The sequence below is a fragment of the Athene noctua genome, chromosome 2 (genome assembly GCF_965140245.1).
Source record: "Athene noctua chromosome 2, bAthNoc1.hap1.1, whole genome shotgun sequence".
Lineage (NCBI taxonomy): Eukaryota > Metazoa > Chordata > Aves > Strigiformes > Strigidae > Athene > Athene noctua.
The window spans coordinates 35,903,412-35,926,864 of NC_134038.1; the positions used below are offsets into that span (position 1 = coordinate 35,903,412).

Consider the following 23,453-nt stretch of genomic DNA (forward strand, 5'->3'; position numbering starts at 1 on the left):
AAGTCTGTATTTTATCAAGATCCTGAAATTCACAATGTTTGCTAAAAAAGAAATTATGCCTTAAGGTTGAGTAAATTTACTGTTAAGACATGCAGCATCTCTGTTTCTAGCAGCTGCAAGAAGAAACCATAGCGTCTGGTGGCAAGAATGAAGAGGGTGATCTGCCTGAGGTCCTGTCCACAATAAGAAACAAACCTTTGTAACTGTACTTTTACCATTTTACCTTAATGCAAGTAGGCCCCCAAAACAGAAAACAGAGAGATTATCTTAATACTTCCTGAACATTTCAGTCTTCAAGAATATATTTCTTCCTTTGTAGCCAGGAAAAACACGTCCAAGACATTTATTTTATTATAACCAGTTTGTACAGATACTTTTCCTTGTAAGGTTCTTGTAAAATAAAAACCTTAACCAAGGACAAAGGTACAGAAAACATCTGAAGAGATTTCACTTTTAAGTGCTGCGATACGTTAGTTCAAGTCACTAGCTTCACACCAGTATGAAAGTGGAAAGTATGGGTTTTCTGAGGTTGTGGAACTCTCCTCCACACGATCTGAATCAAGAGAGACAGCGTAGTACCACAATCCATCTGCTGCAGTCTCTGGTAAGCAGGACATTTACAGTGACCAACAGACACCTTGATAGTTACCCCCATCAGAGTGTATCTTTGCTCGCTGTCACTGCAGACAGAGGCAGCAGAGAGCCTAGATGAGACATGTCTCGTGAGCTGTGCTAACAGTGTTGGCACAGACTCGCTACAGAGACCACTCTGGCCATTCATTTTTGAGCTCTCCCTTTCCTGCTGGTTTAGAACAAGTCACTTTTCAAGACAAGGTAGGTGGCACAAGATAATCAAGAGATGTTAAGAGCTAGTATCATACTGTTACTTTCCATATGTTTTCCATCTCTTCTGCGAGTTCAGTTATGCTGATACACACAAGTTCAAAATAATCTTCCACCTAGAGCTTAAGCTTAATTCTTTAAAAAAAAACCCCACATCACCTTTACTACTTATAAATATAAAATTACAGAGACTATTACATTTTTAACTACCAAAAAAAGGAGTAATTTTGTAATACCAATACATACATATTTTTTGGTATAACTTACTGACAGAGATGACAAGTTTGACCAAAATTTCATAGTGAAGGAAATCAAATTTGCATGTATTACATGGCAAGAAGTAAAATTATAAAAAGTTCTATGTGACTAGAGATACAACCCTTTAAAAATACAAAGCACTTTACTCTGTATTAGCCTCTATCAAGCTAAACATGTTGCCAGGCATTTAATACCCCTATGTACATAATTGAACCTTTCTTAAATCACTGCAAGCATTTTCACATTTTAGAAATTAGGTCATCTATTGCATGAGGATAAAAGGTCAGGCTTTACATTTAAGTCATCATTACCCAAGCAAGTGAGCTTACATGAACATTTTATACCTATTGCTATTCTGTTTCATGTTTTAGGACAGCAACACTGCCGGACACTTTGAGACTAAAACAAATTATTATTCTGAAAAGCTAGACTAGGTCCTTATGTAGGGAAAGGTCAAGAAGAGTCAATTTCTGTAATCCAAATCAGTCTTATTTGATCCTGCACAGTGTCCTCCACCGGTCTTTTAACATGACACTAGTTCGGTTGTTGAAGTCGCCATGGACCAAAATTTTAGCCCAGTTACCCACTCCAAACTTCCTTATTCCTGATTTCAGTTCCAAGTCTTCTTTGTAAGTCCATCGCTAGGGGAAGAACAGAGAAAAATACTGGATATAGGAACAGAAAGATATTAAAAGAGCTAAGCTTATAGCAAATATAAAAGCAAGTTTTTATACGGGTGTCTAAAGCTCTCTTATATAGCTCTTTAGACAGAGTAAAGATATCTGAGGGTCAGTAGGTCATTTTCTTTTGAGCACCATAACTTGACACCAAATACAACAACAAAGGTTACCAAGTCAAGTGGTACAATACAGTAGCAGACATCACCTGGAACAAGAACCACATGCTTCAATGTTCACAAGTTACAGGAGAAAGAGAGAAGAAAAAAAACAGTGGGCGAAGTTTTGCTTCATTCAGAACAGGCTTTCCAAAATTGTACTTTATTAGTCAAGACAAAACTTAACTGGTCCTAGTATGCATCAGAAAAGAAAGCATTTTGTAACACATTAATCTAGGGACTAAGAATCAAGACACCACTTACCAAGAACAAAGGAATTTCAGTACGCTTAGAAAAAACACGCTAATATTTAAAACGCTGATAGAAACAAAATGATACATACCGCATTTGAAAGTGAAGCTACGCATTTGGTTTTGGCCATTTGTTGAGCTCACTACTTAAATCTCAGTCATGACCTATGAGCTTTTTAGTATTTAGGTGATGACATTTCTCTCATAAAGAGACAAAATACTTGCAGTTATATGTCTGTAAGCATTTACAGCTAATGGTCTTGCCAGTCAGAAGGATTTAATTGATAAAGGAGTGAGGATATACCATCTAGAGCTTGTCTGGTGAATTCCATTTGCTGCTGTTATGTACCATATGCTGCTTATCTAACACAGTTTTGGCAAAAACCAGCATGTAAAAGTTATAAGAACTCTGTAGCTGCCCCAGCAGAGGCCATCACTGTGCTGCTCCCTGTCCTCTCCTATAGCCACAGCAATAAACCATTCTGCTCTGACCTGATCTAAACTGCTATTCATATTATTTCCATGAAAGCATCTAGTGCTATGAATGCTTCACTTGAGCAGACCACAGGCTGCTCCCTGCTACTGCTTAGAAAGGTAAAGGATGTTTTGAAATCTTTCCTGGGTCTTCAGCCAAGGGCCATCTCTAGGCTCCTGCAGCATGCAGGGTCTGCTGAATCCCAGCTTTTAATACAGGTCAGTCCAACACCCCACTCCCAGCTGAAAGAGGTAAAAGTAATTTTGTAACTCTGGTCGGGTCAAGGTACTTCTGGTATTTGGTTGGGAAAGTCTGGGTTGGTTTCAGCTTATTAACATGGTATGAACATGGAACAAACAAGGCAAGTTCAGGACAGGGCTGAAGCCACATGCAGCTGCCCAGGCAGGGATTGGTCTTAACTTGGCTGGAAGGGCAAGGTGTGGAGGTTTGGTCCTGGACTGCCAGTTATACCCTCCCCTGGCTCCAGTTCCAGTATGAGCTTCCTTGGGACCTGATGTTAACAGTCCCAGAGAGCACAGTGGGCTCAGGATAGATGTTGTGACCAGGAGAAAGTGTTGTGCATCCTGTAGCTTTTCCTTTGAGTCTCTAGTTATCACCAGGCTGGATGGTCAGCCTGGCAGCAGTGACAGCGAGCTGACACCCAGGCAGCACAGGCCCCCTTTGCCTTTCCTTTGTGTCCTCAAATGAGTGAAAATTTCACCTTTGCTTTTTTTTTTTTTAAAAAAAAGAGACATCTTGCAAGTGTACACTGGAGTACAACCAGAACATGAAGTGCCCATGGAACAAGTGTGTCAGCACTAGTGTTTGGTGCATCCAGCTGCACCAGTTTGCAAGTAAAGGACTTGTGAAGCAGGTAGGAAGGCCAGGATACAGGCAGGGGTAGGGGGCAGGCAGAGGGGCTGTGCCCATACCGGGGCATCTGCAAGCATTTGCCTGCCTGTGAACCTAGAGAGGCATGTGTGTGCTTCCACCAGTGAACTTACACCTCTACCTGACAGAAGAGGAAGGGCTTGGCTGCCTGTGTTTATATCTTACATGGGTACTGAGTGGGGGTGCTGCTGGGGGCAGCACCTCATCCATGGCAGTCTGAGACTGGCTGTATCTGTGTTCTGAGATTTGCGCTCAGCTTTGCTACTCCTAATGTCCCTTAACATCTTTGTAGCCAGCAGAATTTGGTTAAGTATTCCTGAGGTTAAATGTATGTAATAGTTATGTACTAAGGGAACAACTCTTTGCTGATGTGTCTACAATGGTAAGTTTATAACCAAACCTGTGGAGCCTTATGCAGACTCCCAAAAGGGACCTGTGCTAATAAATCTTCAAGATAATTGGAACAACTGGATTACAGGGGGAAGGATGTTTTTATAGAACAGTAGAAAAACAATAGGAGATGTAAAGGGCTGAAGGCCTAGAATGTGTAGTTTGGTGGATGAGAAGTTTATTAGAGCATGTACAAGACCTCCTCCTATAAGTAACAGATCACTTCCAACTATCAAATGGGTAAATGGCATTGGCTATAAAGCAGGAGGGAACCTAGAAGAATCAGGCTACAGCTGACCTTTACAACTGGAAATTCCAAAATTGTGAAGAATTGGGTAGAAAAGGAAGTGCTTCAACTTACGGAAATTTAAACTTGATAAAGCCAACTAGTAGAACTGTGTAATACAGACAAAAATCTGTGAGTTACAGGGGAACAAACATCACTTAACTTTGCAAATAACATATCCAGTGGAAATGTAAACCACATGGCCACTACCATTAGACAAATGCATACCATCCTGCTCATGCACAAAGGGTGCCTGGGCAGGACAATCCAGGGCCTGCCATTATGATTGACAGTGGCACAGAAGGCCCATGTACCCAAGGATGAATCAGATTAAATACCTCATCCATGGAAATAAAAAATTTTTTTTTTTTTAAACTTTCTCTTAATGACCTGAAAACCTTTTTTGGGCTCCTTAAAAGCAACAACAATTTCACTAGGGATGGACCAGGTGATAATTTTGAGTGTCACTCTGCATGGCTCCCCCCTTCCCTTGAATTTAAGCTGCTAAAAGTGGCAGCAGCACTCAGAGGTGAAAGGTGGAGGAAGGAACTTAGATAACATTCAGCCAGATCAAAATCTTATTGTGGTTATTCTACAACCAACAAAAATTTGGCATCTACACAAAGTACAAGCTGAGGTACATGAAGACCAAACTTCACATCTGAAAGCTGGACTTATTCCAGCTTAATACAACTATCAGTGCCTCTTCAAGAAACTATGATCACTGATAAACCTCACTAAGCAGTGAAAGAATTGGAGTGGTAGTAGTTCAGCTGTGTTTCTAAACAGTTAGAAACCTAAAATTTCTCTAGTCTACCCTTTATCAAAAATACTTCCTTTCTCCAATACTTCTGTTCCACAGAGCTTTTGCTCTTTAGCAGTGAATGGTGGGGTTTTTTACTGTTATTAAAAGGCCAAAGATTCAATTGGAACCATCTAGTTTTTCCTCATTTTGGAGCATGCCTGAAAACCTTCCTAAACAAAATCTTTATTCAAGAAACACAGTTATGCTTGACCTACAGCACTAGATAATTCAAATACTTCCAGCAGAGACAAACACAACCCTTGTTACTTGTTCTAATGATTAATTACATTGCAGTTAAAAGGGTTGGGTTTTGCTTGGTTTGCTTTTAAATTGAGCTTTCTTTTCAAAAGATATTTCTTCAGTATAACATGTAAATGAGGAGCCTGCCTTACAGGTAAACCAGATACTAATTTTCTTTTCACTGAGGAACTGCATAGAGCAGTAACTTGAACCACCTCCTCACCCAAACTGCCTGTGCCTCCTGGGATGGCAGATACATAGATGCATTGTACTGTTAAGAGCTACCAAGACTGGTTGGGAGACTGGACGTAATGCAGCACTATGCTTGAGCTAACATAATTACAGCACCTAGTCCAGAGCAATGTGACATTTAGCGCTCTCAGAATGTTGGCAGAGCAAGCTTGAGTTTGCCAGAGAGACTGTGTAGACATAGCTTCACATATCTAAAGATCTTGTTATTCCTTACGTTACTAGAGCAGAACTGATTGTTTTGATTGTGCATTCTGGGACTCTGCTCTGATTTTTTTTCTCCAAGTTTAAATATATGGATTTTTTTAGTCACACTTTTATGGGGGAAAATTTTCAAAACCCAGATTTTCAGACACAAAGCAAACTGTCAGTCAGATTTCAGACAACTCACAGGACTTGCCATACACATACAGGATATAAAGTTGAGTACAAACAGTTCTCTAAATTCTGCGACACTTGTATCCCCTAATTTAGCAATGAGAAAATAAAGTACACTCTTTTAATAGCACTGCAGATTGTTGTATGCAGCTAACTGAAAACACAGTAATGAAAGGCTGAAAACAGGCACTGAACCATTGCAGTGAAGTGCCATTTACAAAACAAGAACAAACAATGCCAACATTGAAAGAGGGACTACATAGAAAAGGAAGTTCTAGAAGTCAACAGCTCTGACATTCACTGCATTCTTTCATGCATGCAGACAATTTTATAACCCAGATTATTAAGCAGAGGATCAGATTTATTGCTTAAAAGGCCAGTTATCACTGCTTTCTATACAATATTTATGAGAGGTCTCACTGGCAAGAGTATGGAATAAATACCACTGACAGCAAATGCCTACTTTGAATTTGAAGTGTTTAAAGAAACATAATTCTGAACCTTAACATCTTTCAAGTTTTCATAAAATTTTTAGTGAGTTCTTCACTGCTATCAGATGTAATTTTCTATAAATTTAGTCTTTATATTTCAATTAAGGTTGAACTATGGCAACAGAATTAACCACACGACATCTATTTTTTTTCTAGCAATTTGTGTGCAGAAGGCCTAGACCTGGATACAGTGCTTGTAGCTCACCCTGTAACAGACTACCTCAACATAAAAACAGGTGAATATAAAGCTGTCATTAGCTCTGTGTCAGCTGTGGTCCAATTAGTTTCAATCTTGGTGTTGAAAACAAGATTGGTGAAAGTGTGCATGCTTAACAGCAACTGACTGACAAGGCACCTATCCAAGTATAAGTATTTTGAAGGCAACAAGCAAATCCAGCAACTGCTGATTTTTTCTGGTTGTATTTGCAGCTTTTAAGGACACTCTCAGTGATTTAACTATTCCTGAGATTTGTGAGAAAGTGAAAACCTGTTTATGAGTAGCAGGGGGCTTAACCTCCAAGGATAGATGAGCTCCCATTAGAAGCTCAACCAATTCAAGGACAGCATATAACTAAAGATTTAACCAGTACTTCAGTAAAAATGCTTAAAGAACTAGTAGTACAACTCGCAAGGGCAGTCAAAAAAAAAAGCACATCTGTCCTTCCCTGTTATATGAAAAATGAAATGTCAAAATGAACACTGGAAAAATGAAACACCAAAATGGACACATGTTGGGAATGTGCACTGTTATCTAAACAGAAAGACTCCATATTACTTCCTAAGAGATATTCTTAAGAGGAATTCACAGTGGGAATAGATTTATTTAATATTAATTCCATTCAGAAGTGTTTATCATTTTATTATAAGTCAAGAAAATTGGCAATGTGCAAAAATCAGTTTGCACCAGTTCACCTCAGCATCAAATCAACTTTGAATTGCCTTCTGTTGAGGCACAAACTTCTGTACTTCCCACTAATAGGGAATTCTAGCATTAGTGAATATAGTAGAATTGTTTTAAAGTAGTTCAATGAAGTAGGCTTACCCATGAAGAGAATGCAAAGGACTATTTGAAGTGTAACATTATAAAAAGACTCTATTTGGTTTATAAAAACTAGAATGGTTGCTCAAGTAAATATATGTTTTCACCTCATATGAGCAAAGTATTGAATTATAAAACTGCTGAATTTTAACCTTCTAATGGGGAAAACAAAGTCTTTGATGTTTGCCTCAAACTCTCATGGGCAAATGACATGCCAATTTCTTTAATCTTTGGATTAAAGAATTTTTGCTTTTTTTTTTCCCCATTTAAAAAAAGACTCAGACTAAACTTTAGTAACAGTGTCTTTCAACAAATTAAAGGCTCATAAGCATTAGCAACAATATATGAGTCTGCATTAAAAAGTATTTTTTTTTTTTTTTAAGGACATGAATTAGAACTTAAACAGTTTCAAGAGCTATAGCACAACTTGAGTAAGGGAGAATCCTAAACCCAGGCATTTTGGAGAGTCAAATGAAGTTGGAAAAACACTTAACCTCCAACACTATGTAATACAGATTAATTTTATCTCCATTTAGACTAGAGAATGGGTACAAACCTGTCTTCTTCGTCCAGAAGCCAAAGCATCTCCATGTGCTTCCACATTTTGCAAGCTGTTCAGACCTAGAAGACAGTTAATATATATCCATTATATACATTAAGGCAGTTTTGCATTCTACCATTTACATGAGACAAGAACATACACTATTTTGATATGCTTTGACAGACTAGGCAAATTTCAGTGTCTGTTTATATACATATATAAAAGTATATGAATATACACAGGAATGTCACCTTAGTCCAAGGACTCAAAAATAGTCTGTTCAAAAAAGTCACTATATTTTTTACACAACAGAGTTAACACAAAATTATATTTACACAATTAGGTAAAATTTGGTACATAATAATGAAACATTGTTATTTCATTTTGGTAAAAACATTTTTACTATATACACTGCTCTCATTTCACACAGAGAGAATGCAAACTAACCACCAGAGCTGTGATACTTTGTAGGCAGGTTCCATCCTTTCTACAGAACATGTGTCAGGTTCTAACTACAGCAAGCATCCAAGGCATCTTAAGAGTTTGTCATTCCAAGTACAACATAGCCACATGCAGAAGCTATAGTGTCACCCCTCTGTCGTAAGACCGTGCTAACGGTCTTCAGAACCTACTTATAACATGGATTATATAATACTTGTAAGTTCTTAAAAAGTAATACCAGGAAGATGCACAAACCACCTAAATTTTTGTATTTTATACTACAATCTGTTTTTCCAATTGTCCAACCTCTTTACTTCTTTCACCCCAAAGTTATTTGGGTCAGAAGTCAGAAAGAGACAAGTTTGAGTATTCTTCTGGCAGCTTTCTTTTGCACTGGATACTGTAAATTGCAGTAAAGTAAACAAGAAAACAAAAACCCAAGCAAACCAGAAAATAGTGAATGATTTTGCAAAATGAGTTGCCAGAAAACCTTAAGCCATTTTGTAGCTTCCTGAACATTGTAACCACCAAATCTGCATTTGTGCAGAAACCACACACAACAATTGGGAAATTTTTTTCCACCACAACTGTTTTTATATTATCCGATCACATTAGACAGCAGTTATCAAGCCACCAACCCATTTAATGTGGGGATGTAATGAAGAAAGCATTTGACATGACTACTTTGAAAATGTAAAAATAAGCTAATACTCACTCTGAAGAACACTTCTCTCTCTGTGTTTCTGTCCTAAATGAGGCCTGCAGGGAATATAAAGCTGAAGTAACGATACACAAAACTTTATAAAATGTCTATGACTAAGAGCAAGAACAACAGTCATTTTTACCTTACTGTGGGGTTTTTTTATGGATCCAGGTTACCAATTTGTAATACTCTGTTGTTCTTTCATTGATATTTAAAAAAGCCAAAAATAAATTTCCTAGGCAGCAACTTGCCATTTATGTGATTCCACAATATTTAAATGAAAGAAAATCCTAAGATCTCTCTACAGAAACAATGACACACAAACACTAACTGCTTCAATCCATTAACCCTCTTAACCTTGCCTCCCTATAACTGGAGAAGAAATACACAAGCTATTACACATTTAATTTGAAGACAAGGCATTTTGCACATCTATTTTTTCATATCTTCTTCGCAATCTAGGAATTGTTTCCATAGGTTTTTTCATCAAGTCTTTCATCATACCTCTCAGATGTAATTGTGTCAAGAGATGCCATTCTAACAAAAAAAAAAAAAATCATCTTACAACTTGTCTTCCTGTATACTCTGTCTGTATCAGTCAAATTTCCTTAGTTATATGATGCCAAGTATTCAAAGTATAAAACAGCAGAAATACAAGCTCTATCCCAACTACAGGCTACAGTTTACTCCCAATGAAAAAGATGATGTGGTATTTTTCACAATAAAGTCAAAGGATGGGGGAAGGAACTGGGCTTCAAGCTCTCCCAGCATTTCTTAAAAAAAGCATGTAACTGTTTTGAGGGTTCACACTGCCAGAATCATGAAGCAATGTAACTATTTCCCATCACACTAGTACCAGTAAGAGAATCTTATGTTTAGCTGCAAGGAAAAAGTTAAAGACTGATTCCCTTTCTTATTCTCTTTATTCTCTAGAAGATGTATACCCTGAAATTAAGAGGGCAGGAGTAAAAGGAGCTCAGTCAGGCATAAAGAAAAAACAACATGAAGTATTTTTTATTGTCATATGAGACTGACAGCTGTTTAAACTGAAAAATGTGCATCTCTAACAACTTAATGCCAGAAGTAACAACCATAGCAAAGCCAAAATTTAAAAACGGAGAATGTGCTTGTAGTTATTTTTCTATTGGATGGCAGTTTGGAATTTAACATCCTTCCTTCTACCTACTCGTAGTTCTGCAAGCTTCAAGTTACTGTCTGACCACGACCCTCAGCAGTATAACACTTAATACAAACCTTTGTTTTGTTTCCAAATTACTTTTGTCTTCAACATTCACAGTTTTGTTTTGCAATGCTGTTGCTCCCAATCCGTTAGACTCTACCTGTTTTGTGGCTGCCTATGAGAAATGGAATTGATACTTTAATTTTAAAGCCAGTCAGCATACGTAGATAGTAGTTTATACTAAGATTAATATGTGTACTCTCTATTAGGACTAACAGACTCTTCAGAGGTATTACCATTAAAAACACACTACAGTTTTGAAACTACTTGTAAGTTGAAATTCATCTAGATCTTTTTCAGCTAACTCAGAGAAATTTTAGTGATAGCCATAAGTAAGTGAATACTTGCATAATAAATGAACATACAGATGGGTGAAATAGATTGTGGAAATTAACTAAGACTGCAAATACTATGAAAGCACTCCAAAGTCTGTTTTTATAACTAGATTAGAAACTGAAAACTGTCAGGCCTCATGGGTTCCTCTAGTTCTGTAGCACATGGCAGGATCAAACACTTTCAAGACACATGTCTGATCAGACTTTAGACCTGTACTAGCAAAAGAATTTTGTAACCTGCTGCCTAAACCTTTAGCCATAAACTAAGATTATTTCTCCTCAATTCCCAATAAGAGGAAGGAATAGTTCATTACTCTTCATAGAATGTCCAAAGGATTGTAAGATTTCTGCTTTTTCCTAGATTTCTCCCACTTACTTGCTGTAACAAACACCACCTTCAAAAAATTATATCAGTCTCCATTAGGTCATTCTCACCACTTTGCTTTCAACTTTCTTACATCTTCCAATCCAACACTGCCTGTACAAGCCAAGAAGTGACCCTTTTTGCAACACTCAAATATCAAAATGATCCGAAGTTGACAGATTCACTACAGGCGCAGTATTAATTCTTTTTCTACTTAGCCAGTTGCTCCCACTTTTTCTTCCTTCAGGGCTTGGTTTTGCCTCCTGTTAAATTTTCTGCCACCCATCCAGTCTTCTTGAAATCTTAACCCGTCCTTCACAGTAGCTTGTAGAATCTCTCAACATTTATGAGTCAGATAATATACAAACATACTATATTTCAATCATTTATTCATGAAAATCCTGGAGGGTTTTCTGGTCACAGATTCCTTCCAATCACAGAAAAAAAGTTTCACTCCTAAATTTCATAGCTACCCAAACTACCACATCTTTCAGCTGTAAGTTTTCAAAATACTGGCTCTTTTACCGTGGTTGATGGCAGCACAACACATGTGAAAGTGAGGACATGTTTCCATACAGATAAATGGGTAGAAAGGGTTTAGTTTAAAAAAGTTTAAATCCACTATATTGTATTTTAAAAGTTAACAGTAGCTTTCAAATTATAATTGTCCCTAAAAATAAGAGTTTTTGAAAGAAATTAAAGTTATAAACAAAAATTATGAAGAATTCAGATCAATGCCTTCTTGCTATAGATCATTTTTCCTTGTAATGCATTGTCTGCAGACTATTCAAGAAACTCCTACAGGTTAGCTGCTCTATGAAGTACAAAAGCTTCATGAACAGTAGGATCTGCAATCCTGTAGATTCCAAGCTTGACAATAACCTAGAAAAAACAGCCTACAAAACAGTATAGCAATGCAGACCACATTACGGTGGACAAAAAGCTGGACATGAGCCAGCAATGTGACTCACAACCCAGAAAGCCAACCTGGGCTGCATCAAGAGAAGTGTGGCCAGCAGGTCAAGGGAGGGGATCCTCCCCCTCTAGTCCACTCTTTTGAGACCCCATCCAGAGCTCTGAGAACCCCAACATAAAGACATGAAACTGCTCAAGCAGGTCCAGAAGAGGGCCACAGAGAAGATCATAGGGCTGAGGCACCTCCCTTATGAGGACAGGCTGAGAGAGTTGGGGTTGTTTAGTCTGGAGAAGGCTCTGGGGACACCTTATTGCAGCCTTCCAGTACCTAAGGGGGGCCCCATGAGAAAGATGGGGGACAAACATTTTAGCAGGGCCTGTTGCAATAGGACAAGTGGTAATGGTTTTAAACTAAAAGAGAATAGATTTAGACTAGATATAAAGAAGACATTTTTTAATATGAGGGTGGTGAGACACTGGAACAGTTTGTCCAGAGACGTGGTAGATGCTCCATCCCTGAAAACATTCAAGGTCAGGTTGGATGGGACTCTGAGCAACCTGAGTTGAAGATGTCCCTGGTCACTGCAGGGGGATTGGACTAGATGACTTTTAAAGGCCCCTTCCTACTCAAACTGTTCTATGATTCTATAGTTATACTTCTACATATGGCACCAGAAGAAAGAAGAGAGATTAACAGTTAAAGCTAGAGAGTTTTTCTGTAGACAACTCAGGCTACACTTCTGGGAAACAGTTGGGTATTGCATAGCAGAAGGGGGAACTCTTCACAAAAGTTGTCTCCCCATGTCCCAGAGTAACTCAGTCCAAAGTAAAGATTTCAGACGTAAGATTTGCAACCTTGGTGCAGATAGTAGGACAGATGTGCAGGCAGTGGAGGTGCAGCCACAGAGGACCTATAGTGTTCCAGACCTTCAAACCCCCATCTCCTCTTAGACTCAAAGAAATAGCCTTGAAAAATTAAGTTGAAAACTGACAGCTGAATAAAACCATTAAAAGATATTCCTTGCATTATACTTCAAATGCATTTAATAAGTTCTCTAGTTGCTCTTTCTGGTAAGAAAATGAAAACCCCAGAGGAACTTCAAGTTTGTTTATTTAAAATTTGCTTCTTATTACCTTTAGATGTTTGTGCTTTTGTAATCGAGTAATTCAATATTCTTTTGTAGGAAGTAAACATAAAAGAAATTCTTTACAATCCTCCTGAAGATGAACTGCAGGAGGAATGTTGCTCTTACCTATTTTAAATCACTTTGAGCAAGATGGTTTGCAAGGAACTTTTTTATTTACAGGAAAACCACAATAATAGTTTTCCATCTCCAAACTCCTCTGACATTCCTAAAGCTTTCAGCCAAATTAACATGTCAATTTTTTAGTTTTAGTATAAGAAGTCATATAGACTTAAACAAAATAAACATTAAATATAGTTACATTATCTTTTAAGGAATCTCAGATCAGAACTGCTTCTCTTAAAGATACACTAATGACAGAGCTCTTCAATTATGCTTTTTTCTAACTATTTTTATAATCAAAACAGTTGTGAATGTTTTTTCCACAGAAGTTATTTTAGACGAGTCTTACTCCTGCTTATTTTTCTCCTAAACATATATTAAACCTTTTTTTATTTAATAAGGCAAACCAAAGGAAAATAAAGCTTCCTCTTCATCTAATATAATAACAGAATATTGTCTTAACAACACCCTTGAAAGTATAAACTGTTTAATCTTATCAGGTACTTTTGAATTAAGTTTTGAAAATAGTTTTAACATACCTGTATTAAGTAGTTAGTTTCATTCTCTTTCATGAAAAGTTCAATGTAAGACTTGACTTTACTTATCAAAAGATCGTAACTGAAGCTTTGGAGAAGGGGAACATATGGATCCTTGCTTCTAATTACAGCTGCCAGCTTCATCCTTAAAGGCTAAGAAAAGCACAGCTTTATACAATACAAAACTGTATCTTGCAGTAACCTTGACATCTATGCTAAACAGGACATACACAAACATAACTAAACATGACGTTTAGTTTTCTGAATATGCCTATATAACTTCATGCTACAGTTTGAAGGGTTCTAAAGTTAACTAGGCATAATACCAGGAGGTTACTTTATGTGCTCAGTAAATAGTTAAGTGTAGCTTTCCAGAGATCCTCATTTTCATTCCCTTTATAAATAACACTGAAAGCAGGGTTGTCAGCAGAGCAAAAACACCCAGAAAAGGCCACTTATTACTGGGTTCTCTTTTCTCATTTGCTGCCTCAAAACCACTTCCATCAAAGGGGGTTTATAGTGTTAGTAGAGGAAAAGGACTATTTAGTACAGTAGCATTAAGGACACACTGATAATTGCAACTCCACATTTTGTCTACCAACCACTCAATCTCAGAGACCAACATAGCCAAGAATTAACCTCTGTGTACAGGTTGCATTTTTACTTATGAATTTGAATACTATTACCACAGCCTACACTTTCTGAACATCTGAATCCTCTGAATGAAGAGCATATCTAAAGAATGTTATGCATGTACTACTATTCACACAGAACATGTGTCCTAATATAGCAGAAGATAGAGGCAGCATTTTTGCCTTTTTTTCTTTTCGCCTGCAGTCCCACTTTTTTCTCCACTTCCAGCAAATTCAGGTGTGTGTACCACTAGCTATTATATTTAAAGAGATATGCACTCAAACTTGCATCTTTCTGAATGATGCAGTCCACAGCAAACCCAGAGGTGGCCTGACCCACATGTGTTATCTTTTCCAGCTAAAGGCATAATAACATCCACTCTACACTAGGGATGCTAATAAGCTTTCCTTCCCTGTAATGCTTCAGTGTGTAGAACAATAAACAGAGATGACAAATAGAGGGCACTGCACAGTAGGGAGCTACTATGTCTCTACCAGCATGTTTATACTGTCTTTACATTAAGAAAACAGATTCTGGGAGTTTTATATTGCTATAGTGATACCTCATTCCTCACATGAAATGGGAAAGGGGGATGAAGTTTACATTGATGCTGCCCACAGTGAAGAACAACAGCTGCTAGAAGCATTTTACTCCCCCAAATCACCTGTTATTTCTATCAATCCCCTAGACATAAGTTTCCTTTTGTATTTACAAGTGCCATGGGTGTGTAAAGTGCCTGCATAGGTAGTAATTAGGAGGAGCTATGCAGACAGCATTTGCTAGCTTTGGAAACCCCATTCTGCTCTTCTCAGAAAATGAGAGCATTTAATGCAAGTTAAACAAGTTACTACCTTATTGGAGTCCGAGTCTGTATATATCCTTTCAAGAACTTCAGCAGCCTCCTTGAAATATCCATTTTCCATATAGACTGCTACAATCTACAAATATAGTTACAAGATATGCTTGTAATACATTTCACCTGAGATCTAGAAAAAACAAGGTAAGTCACACTTTTACAGTTTTGTAAGACTTCCAAAATCCAGAGTTCAGATATCTAAGTTACCAACAATTATCTAGTTATAACAATTAGTTCTGAAGTAATATTACACCTTATACATAAAGGCCTAAAATCTCTCCACTAGGAATTTAAAAGGATCCTCACTGATGCAAAGTGTCCCATACTTACACTATCGCTTTCATCTTTCCACGAGACTTTCACAGTCCCGATAGTTGTCAACATGTTTTTACATGTTTCTCTTTGAAGTCAAAAATCTTCTAATACAGATAATTACTTTTAAGAAAAAAAAGCTATAATATATTTTAAAGCTCAAGATACTAGTATTTTGAAATTGTTATCAAATGATACTTAATTTTTTTCAGATTGGCAGCTTTTGAAACAATTTTGAACTGGGACAAACAGGAAGCAATCTAGATAGGAAAAGGTTCCCTATACAGATCTATTTATTCTGTGCTGGAAAATACAACATACTAAGAAAATTCAGTTCAGCCTGCTAATAGCTCAAGTTTTTGTAAAAGAAGACTTGTTTTAGCAGAACAAATAGGTAGCATGCTGAAGGATTTTGATTAAGTCACACAGACCTGAATTTGAATCAAGACACGAATATCTTCATGAAGCTTTTCCAGTTTATTTTCTTCCCTTTCAAGTAAAGTCCAGAAAAGCAGAGCAGATTCCAAAGGTGAAATTCTTTTATCATTTTCAAAATGGCATTCTTAGGGGGGGAAAAAAAAAAAGTGTTTAAAAACTTAAAGAAGAAAGCTAAATACATTACATTACTTATATACAATAATGTTATACATATAATCTCAGTTTCTTTCTCCTCAAATAATTTTTAGTCTCTCTTCAGGTGTGTTTAAGAGACCTGAAGTAAGTGCCTTCTTTACAGTGAGACTGGTTCTTCCTACCCTTGCTAATAGCATTACTGTTACATTTTTAAGGGAGATTGTGTGCCTGCTAATTATTGTTCACTTAAAATGCCACTTGCAATAGTGCTAAGTTTAGCATCATGTACTTGGGCTGGCATTAATACTCTTAAACAAAGCTTGGCATCAGATATCAAAACATTTGGTATTGATACTGCTAATTTTGCAATATAACCACAATCTTAAGGTGTCATGTGTGTGTGTCCCGTCCCCCCCCCAAGTCTATGTTTCTATGTCTTACATTTTAAGGGGTTAAACTAAGAGGGAAATTCAAACAGCTTAACACAGGAGTGTCACTGCAAAAGCAGACGCAACCTCCCATGTCATTGTACCCCTGTGCCAACACCAAGGTTTGTGCAAACTCCCAGCAAGCAGAATCAGTGACCAGTTCTGGAAGAAATCTAGCCCAGCAAAATAACCATCCCCTCACCACTCTAGAAAGTTTCCCAGCCTGGTCATTGCAGATCTGCCCAAATGAATGTGCCAACATCACAGATGCAGTAGGAGCTGGCAGGTGCCCAAGACTTTTTTCCCCCCATGGCACTGTCAGTTTAGCTCAAGATGTTCACACTGAATTACAGTCTCACTTATTCCTCCATTTTATGTGACATCATAGCAGAATCTCTCTCAATATCTTCTTATTCCTTACAGTAAGTATTTTTCAGACAGAACATAAACAATTTAACACTGAAATAATAAAACATATTTGATATCTGCTACAGTAAAAGACTAACACTGAATATTTAAATAGTACTATATAGATACACATTTTAAAAATAACACTTCTGTGTTTCTCTATTGTTTCAATCAAGTAATATGACACAATATTAAACTTAATATGAAGTACACCCAAAGTGTTTAGCTCAAAGAGCTGGCATCTGAAACAGCCTACTCTGTTAAAGCTCAGATTAAATATTTTAATAATTGGAAAAGGATTAGGAAAGCTACCATAAAATATATTAGCTTTCCATGTACACTGTGCAACTACATCTGATACAATACCTATGAAGCACATGCAATTTTCCTCACCACACAGGTCATTCTCTACACTGATAAAAACAGGCACTGAAGTAATTCCCAAGTGTTATATATAATAATATAGTTTTAAAGCATTATCAGAAAAATTTCATAATTTGTAATAATTATTGTAAATATGAGAATTTTATTCCCAAGTTGAACTAAATCAAGAAGAGTGTTACTACCTGACAAGCAACTTCAAGAAATTTCATTTTATAAAAACAAGATAGGCTAAAATACACTTTTTCCTTCTATGCTCATGCATATTCCTTCTATGCTCATGCTGATTTTGAAGCCCTTAAATTCCAATGAGTTTTACCAAACAGTGAAAACTTGTAGCAAAAAAGTTGTCTTCCAGAAACTTGAGCATGGAAGCAGAATTAGCTTGGCTAAACCACTAATTTGTAAATACAGCCAAATAAGAGGCATGGTAGTGAGCAAGAGTCCCAAGGACCTGCTGCCAGCTGAAAGTCTTACAGCCTTCTGTAAGAAACAAGGGCAGTCATCCTCTTCATCAATATTCTTATTCCTACTGACTGTCCTGCTTTAACCTCGAATTACATGTGCAGAAAGAAATGCACATTCTGTGCTTTAAACTTACAAATATTACTAAGAGCTAGTCAATCTTTTTCCGGTATATGTCTTTTGTTGATACTACTCTAACAAAAAGAACCCTATAATTTTAAGAAGCATATAGTTATTCAAACTCTGAGCACCTAAATCAGTCAGCGCAGAATAACAGTAGTCCTGCATACAGCTAAGTCACATGTAGAATACAGCCAGTCCAAAACCTAATACACCTCTGTGCAAGTTCACACAAATCTGTTTAAACAAGTGAGAAATAATCAAGAGTATTTACCAAGGTTTTTTCCCTTTGCAATTCTTATCAAAAGTTGACAAAGATACACCACTTTTTTCGTATGTGTAGGTATTATGGAGACACCGTTAATAAGAGCTGGAAAAGAAGAGAAAAGTTAAGTCAGTCTTGCTCCAGCACTGCCACAGTGTGGCTAGAAATATACTAGACACTGTGTTATCAGACTAATAATCAACTAAATTTCTAATCATTAGGAAACTGATGATGCACATTTAGTTAATATTCTTCCCTGTTAAAAGAACCTGAATCTTATTTAAGAATTTATTCAGAAAAACCTATCCCTCTTGCAGTTCATAACAGTAACCTAGAAGTAGTAAGATGCATCCACAGGCTTATATTCATCAAATTAGAAGACCACAGTATCTTACATAAAGTTTATTTTTGCTCAGTAGCTTACTATGAAAGACAACCGTCTGCTTCAGAGACCTTTTCTGTGGAATGCCCATAAAACACATGCCACATGCACACTGGTAACACTTGCATGTTCCTATAGCAACTTACAGACCAAAAGCAGCAAAAGCTGCAAGGAAAGCTTAAGTCAGAAATGTAAGTCTACAAAGGAAATCCTCCTTACAAGCTTGGGAGGTCACAAAGATTCTTATATATTTTAGAATGGGACCTATCATGAGATGATTTCCACCATGCTGGTTACTGTGAACTTCATATTTTAATGTGCTGAATATAGCGATTCATCTTCACAGCATAACACAGAAACATTCGAAATGAAAAGTGAAGAATGTGTCAAGTGACTTGTCTAAGCAGCAGACTGAACACCCTAGTTCAGAAAGCATTTATGTACACATTTCAGTGTCAGCCTAGCAAAAGCCAGGATTCTGGAGCAAGGGACCCCACATTTTGCAATGACACGACTAAAGCACGTAACACATTGTTTTAATTGGAAGTACTCGGCCTACTTGCTTATTAGTGTATGATCATCTCCTGTGAACAATGGGTAAGCATGAAATTACAGTCATTAAATAGCCCCAAATGATTACCTAAGCTAACATCAAGCAGGATATTCCCGTTTGGGCTCAGAAGAACACACTTATAACTGCTTCAGCGAGGACAGGTGATACAAGAGCTTTTAATTCCTATAGCTAAAACTGGAAGTAGAAAAAGACCACTGCTGAAGTGCCGCTTGTTATAATCACAAATTCATGCATCTTCCATAACAGACAATAGAGTTGAATTTCGGAGAGCTTGTATGAGTTGAACAATAGAGATATGCACCATCATCGTGCCCTGAATGTAGAGCCAGAGCTTGGAATTTTTGGAAGTAGGGCAGAATACTGCAACTGAATGATTTCACAGAATGAAAGGGGTCATCCTGGCAAGTAGCTTGAGATCCTTCAGCTTCCTCTGTTCTTTTAAGGTGCACCTACAATCGTGCTAAAGCAAACATCCTGTGCTTGGTTTGTATAATGGAGCAGTCTTGAGTGCACAAGTTTAATTTTTCAGATTTATTCCAGTGAACAAGAAACATTGCTTACTGCATAGACACCAGGTCCTTAGCAGCAATTACTCACAAGTAATGCAGACAAACAGAAAAAGACATAGCCTCAGTAATCTTTTCTAGACTGTTCTCCTTCCCTGCCCCCAGAGCAGTTTCTCCACTTCATTTGTTAACAGCACCCTCAATCATAAAATGCTTTCCTGCCCATGTCCACTGAAATGTATTTCTCACCTTAGCCTTTCGTTAGAAATTCTAAATATCCAGTTCCTTGCCATGTAGATACCTACAGAAGCTATTTCAGGTATACAGACCATAACATCCTGTCAAGGCAAGGCATGCAACCTTGTCATGCTCTCTTTAAATCCTTAATCCCAGGTAACCTCGCTATTCCTGCAGGTCAGTGTACTGAGCTATACAGAAATATTAAGTATCTTCTAACAAAATATCTTATTCCCTTAGCCTTCCTACCTTTCTGCACTTGCTTCAGTTTGAGTTGACCTTCTTGCTGACAATCATTATTTCAACAGGGTCTCACTCTGACACATGCAAGAGTAATAGTTTTGTATTTCTATGAAAAAAATCACACCTGCTTTTCTAATGCAGTCTTATTACTGGGCTTAGCCTTTTACATAACTTTTACACTTCTGACTTTGTAACCTTACAGTACCAATACATCCCAACTCTTTGTTGCTGAAGAGGAACAAATTCCAAATTTGCTATTAGTTCTCAGTTCCACGTAGTCTTGTATTCTGTATAACTTAATTGTTTCTACTAATACAGTCCTCCAAAGTCTTCCTGTTCTTCTTGGGATATTCCAGTCTGCTTCTGTGTTGACAGTATCTCTGCCTCCCACCTACACCTTCATGAAATTTCAGTACACTTCTCCCACTGAGTCACAGTCCCAAGGCTAAACACAGAAGCACCATTAATAATTTAATCTAGCTGCCCCCCATTCAACGTACTTTATTATGTTATCTTTAGATTTCCTATCTCTTACAATTTTTCATATCAATCTTTTTACTCATCATTCTGCCTGTCGTTGTATGCTGTTCTTTGCAAAAGTTTAAACAAGCCATGCTATCACATTTGTCAAGAACACACACACAATAAAAATAATCCCCAAAAAGCTCTAACCTGGTATCTTCAGGAAAATGATTTCTAACAGGAAAAGCATCACAAATCCATCAAATTTATCTGAGACCTATACATTTGCTTGCAGCTGTTAAGTACCCTCACTCTTAAGTATTTCTCATTTTAAACATGTATTTTTCCATTCTCCAGTTCATTCCACCTTTGTGTGCTATAGTTCCTTGAAATACTTCCAGTCTTCTACCATAACCCTGAATATAAACTCAGAGAACTCAGTGTATTTAAGTAATTATACTGTTTTTTACCACATTTGCATCTCTTCCCTAAACCCTCTTCAACTCTTCAGCAGCCTTGAACTCTCAGCATCTGAGGGCTCAGCTTCATAACTGCTGATGGTGCATGGGCAACCACATACCACATTCAAGCTTCAAAGAATCACAAGTAACAGATTAACACCAATGCTTGTCTTCACCTAATCATGTAAAAGCCCTCACCCCCAAACCTTCAGTAACCACTGTTTTCTTGGCACAGTTCAGTTTGCTTCTCTCCCTGGTCTCAATCAAAACATTAAAATTCCCCAGAACTACGATTACCTTAAAATACTCCAGCAGAGCTGCCATTGCATATTAAACTCAAATACCACTGGAACAATACCCCTGCAAACAAAAGTTCCGCCTGCGTTGTTTTACTTCCACCATGTGCAAGTGTTGCTGATACCGTCAAATCATCTCAGACTACCCTGAAAGTCTCAGAATCTTCTGAAGCCCTCAAAAGAGCTGAAAACTTCCTCAACGATAGCGACCGCAATAGTTAGAAGGCTTCGCGGATCTGCAAAACGTAGTTACAAGAACTAAAAATAAGTGCAGGAGCAGTGCTAGCGCTTTAGCACACTCCTCGGTGTGCTGCCCACAGCTGCCCCTCACACCCCGCGGGGTCACGCTGCCCACAGAGCGCCCGCACCCTCGGAGCCCCAACAACGGCCGCCGCCCCTCACCCTGCGCCACGCTCCCCCACCGCCGGAACTCCGCCGCGCAGCCCTCCCCGAAGTGCCGGCACAGGCAGTAGCAGGCGAACTCCAGCATCCAGCCCGCGGCCACAACTTCCACCTCAGCCGGCGGCGGTGAGCAGCGGCCGGGGCCGCCCCCCGCCCCTCCCGAGGAGGTCTCGGCCGCCTCGGCCATCTTTAATCCGCGCGCCAACGGCTGCGGGCCCCGCTCCGCCAACAGCCCGCCTCGGCGCTGCCCCGGCCCCGCCCCTGCCGCGCGGCAGCCAGTCAGCGCGGCCGCCTCCCTCCGGCCCCACTGACGTCACCTCCGCCTGTGGGCGGGGCCCACGCCCATCAGTCGGGGGGGCGGAGCCCGGGCAGGGTGCGGCGCTGGTGTCACGCACGGGAGGGCGGCGGGGGCTGATGACGGTCCCGGGGTAGCGTTTCCTGCGCCGCTATCGGGCGCTGCCTCGCCGGCCTCCAGGAGCCCCTCGGCAGGGCATCCCCTTTACTTCAACAGAATAAGCGACGTGACGCCGCCCACGACGCCCTGTCCCCTGACAGGAATGTTGGGGAAGGTCTGGGCTGTGCCCCCGCTGGCCACTGGCGATCTGAGAGCTTTCCTCTGCAGCTGCTGCCTCCTAGGAAACTTTGGTGTAGCCGTGTCTTTTGGTGTCAGAGGATGAAAAATTAAGGAGTGTCCTGCCTGGAGCAGTCGGCCGTGAGGTCTGCCAAGTCCGGCGGTTCGTGGCGACTGAAGGGCAAAACACAGGTGTCTTGTGCACGTGTTGATACAAAGGGCTTCACTGAAACGTGTCTTCACGTGGGCTCTGAGAGAAGGCTGCCGGAGGAAGGACACGTCAGTGTCACAGAGCCTGGAAACTGAAAAGTGGAAGCCTTGGCTTGGCAATAAAGCCCAGGATGGAATGGGAAGAGGGACTGAATTAGTTGGAGTGTGGAGTGCCTCTGTCTGAGAAGGCAATGCTTTGTGTGTGTTAAAATGTAAAACCTAACAAGGAAGAAGATAGTCTATGAAGAGGTGAATTTAAGGCAAATGCTGAAGGGCAGAACAGTTTTCCTGCCTGAGACTTGATGGAGGGTGGACTAGTCCTTTGGTAGATCAGGTGAAGGGCTTTAATTTGAGTTTTACTTTACTCCTGGGATTAACAGCGTGGTATCAGCAGAATGAATGAACTAGTAGGCCTTTGCTGCCTTTGACTTCTGTGATCATATGAAATGTACCTGCAGAAGTCTTGCTGTGGCATAAATAAATTGAGGTCAAACAGAGAAGAAAATACATAATTTAAAATTAAAAAGATCCTCTATTTGGACATCTTTGTTAATAGAATATAGAATTTAAATTTGCACTTTGAAAGAGACTTAACGTTTGGCAATAGTTGTAATCTTATGTTGTAGTAAGCTTACAGATGCATGTTTGCACATGTATCTACAATAACGTCTTCAAGGACATGAATTCTTTGGACTGGGCAAATTTGCTGTTATTTGCCATAGTGGTTGATAGTACTTCATGGTAACAGCAAGCCTGAAACTGTGACAAGCTTTATCAGGCTACTGACAAGAATTCTTAAAATGTTAGAGTTAGTATAGGTGATGACATGAATCAGTTAGACATAAAAAATGAGATCATTATGCATTAATCTTTAATTGAGCATGCATTTGGGGGGTTTTGTAATAGAAATTGGCA

General features: G+C 38.8%; 1 protein-coding gene across 1 annotated transcript; it reads right to left on the reverse strand.

Moving 5' to 3' along the window:
* Positions 1–1,589: 1,589 nt before the first annotated feature.
* On the reverse strand, positions 1,590–21,986 carry TERF1 (telomeric repeat binding factor 1). Its single transcript, XM_074898841.1, has 9 exons — positions 21,758–21,986; positions 18,204–18,299; positions 15,986–16,116; positions 15,238–15,324; positions 13,757–13,906; positions 10,371–10,471; positions 9,129–9,172; positions 7,988–8,052; positions 1,590–1,742 (listed from the first exon to the last, which is right to left on the reverse strand). Exons 1-9 carry the CDS (start codon positions 21,942–21,944, stop codon positions 1,590–1,592), a joined length of 1,014 nt encoding a protein of 337 aa, XP_074754942.1. The 5' UTR covers positions 21,945–21,986.
* Between the last annotated feature and the right edge of the window lie 1,467 nt (positions 21,987–23,453).

Bases quoted from the DNA above. Each gene is read 5' to 3' on its own strand.
- TERF1 (XM_074898841.1), bottom strand. From the start codon at position 21,944: ATGGCCGAGGCGGCCGAGACCTCCTCGGGAGGGGCGGGGGGCGGCCCC. The intron at 15,325-15,985 runs GTCTGTGTGACT...CTATATTTGTAG, and splicing joins GTGTCTTGATTCAAATTCAG to ATTGTAGCAGTCTATATGGA. The intron at 13,907-15,237 runs GTAGTAACTTGT...TGCTTTTCTTAG, and splicing joins CAGACTCGGACTCCAATAAG to CCTTTAAGGATGAAGCTGGC.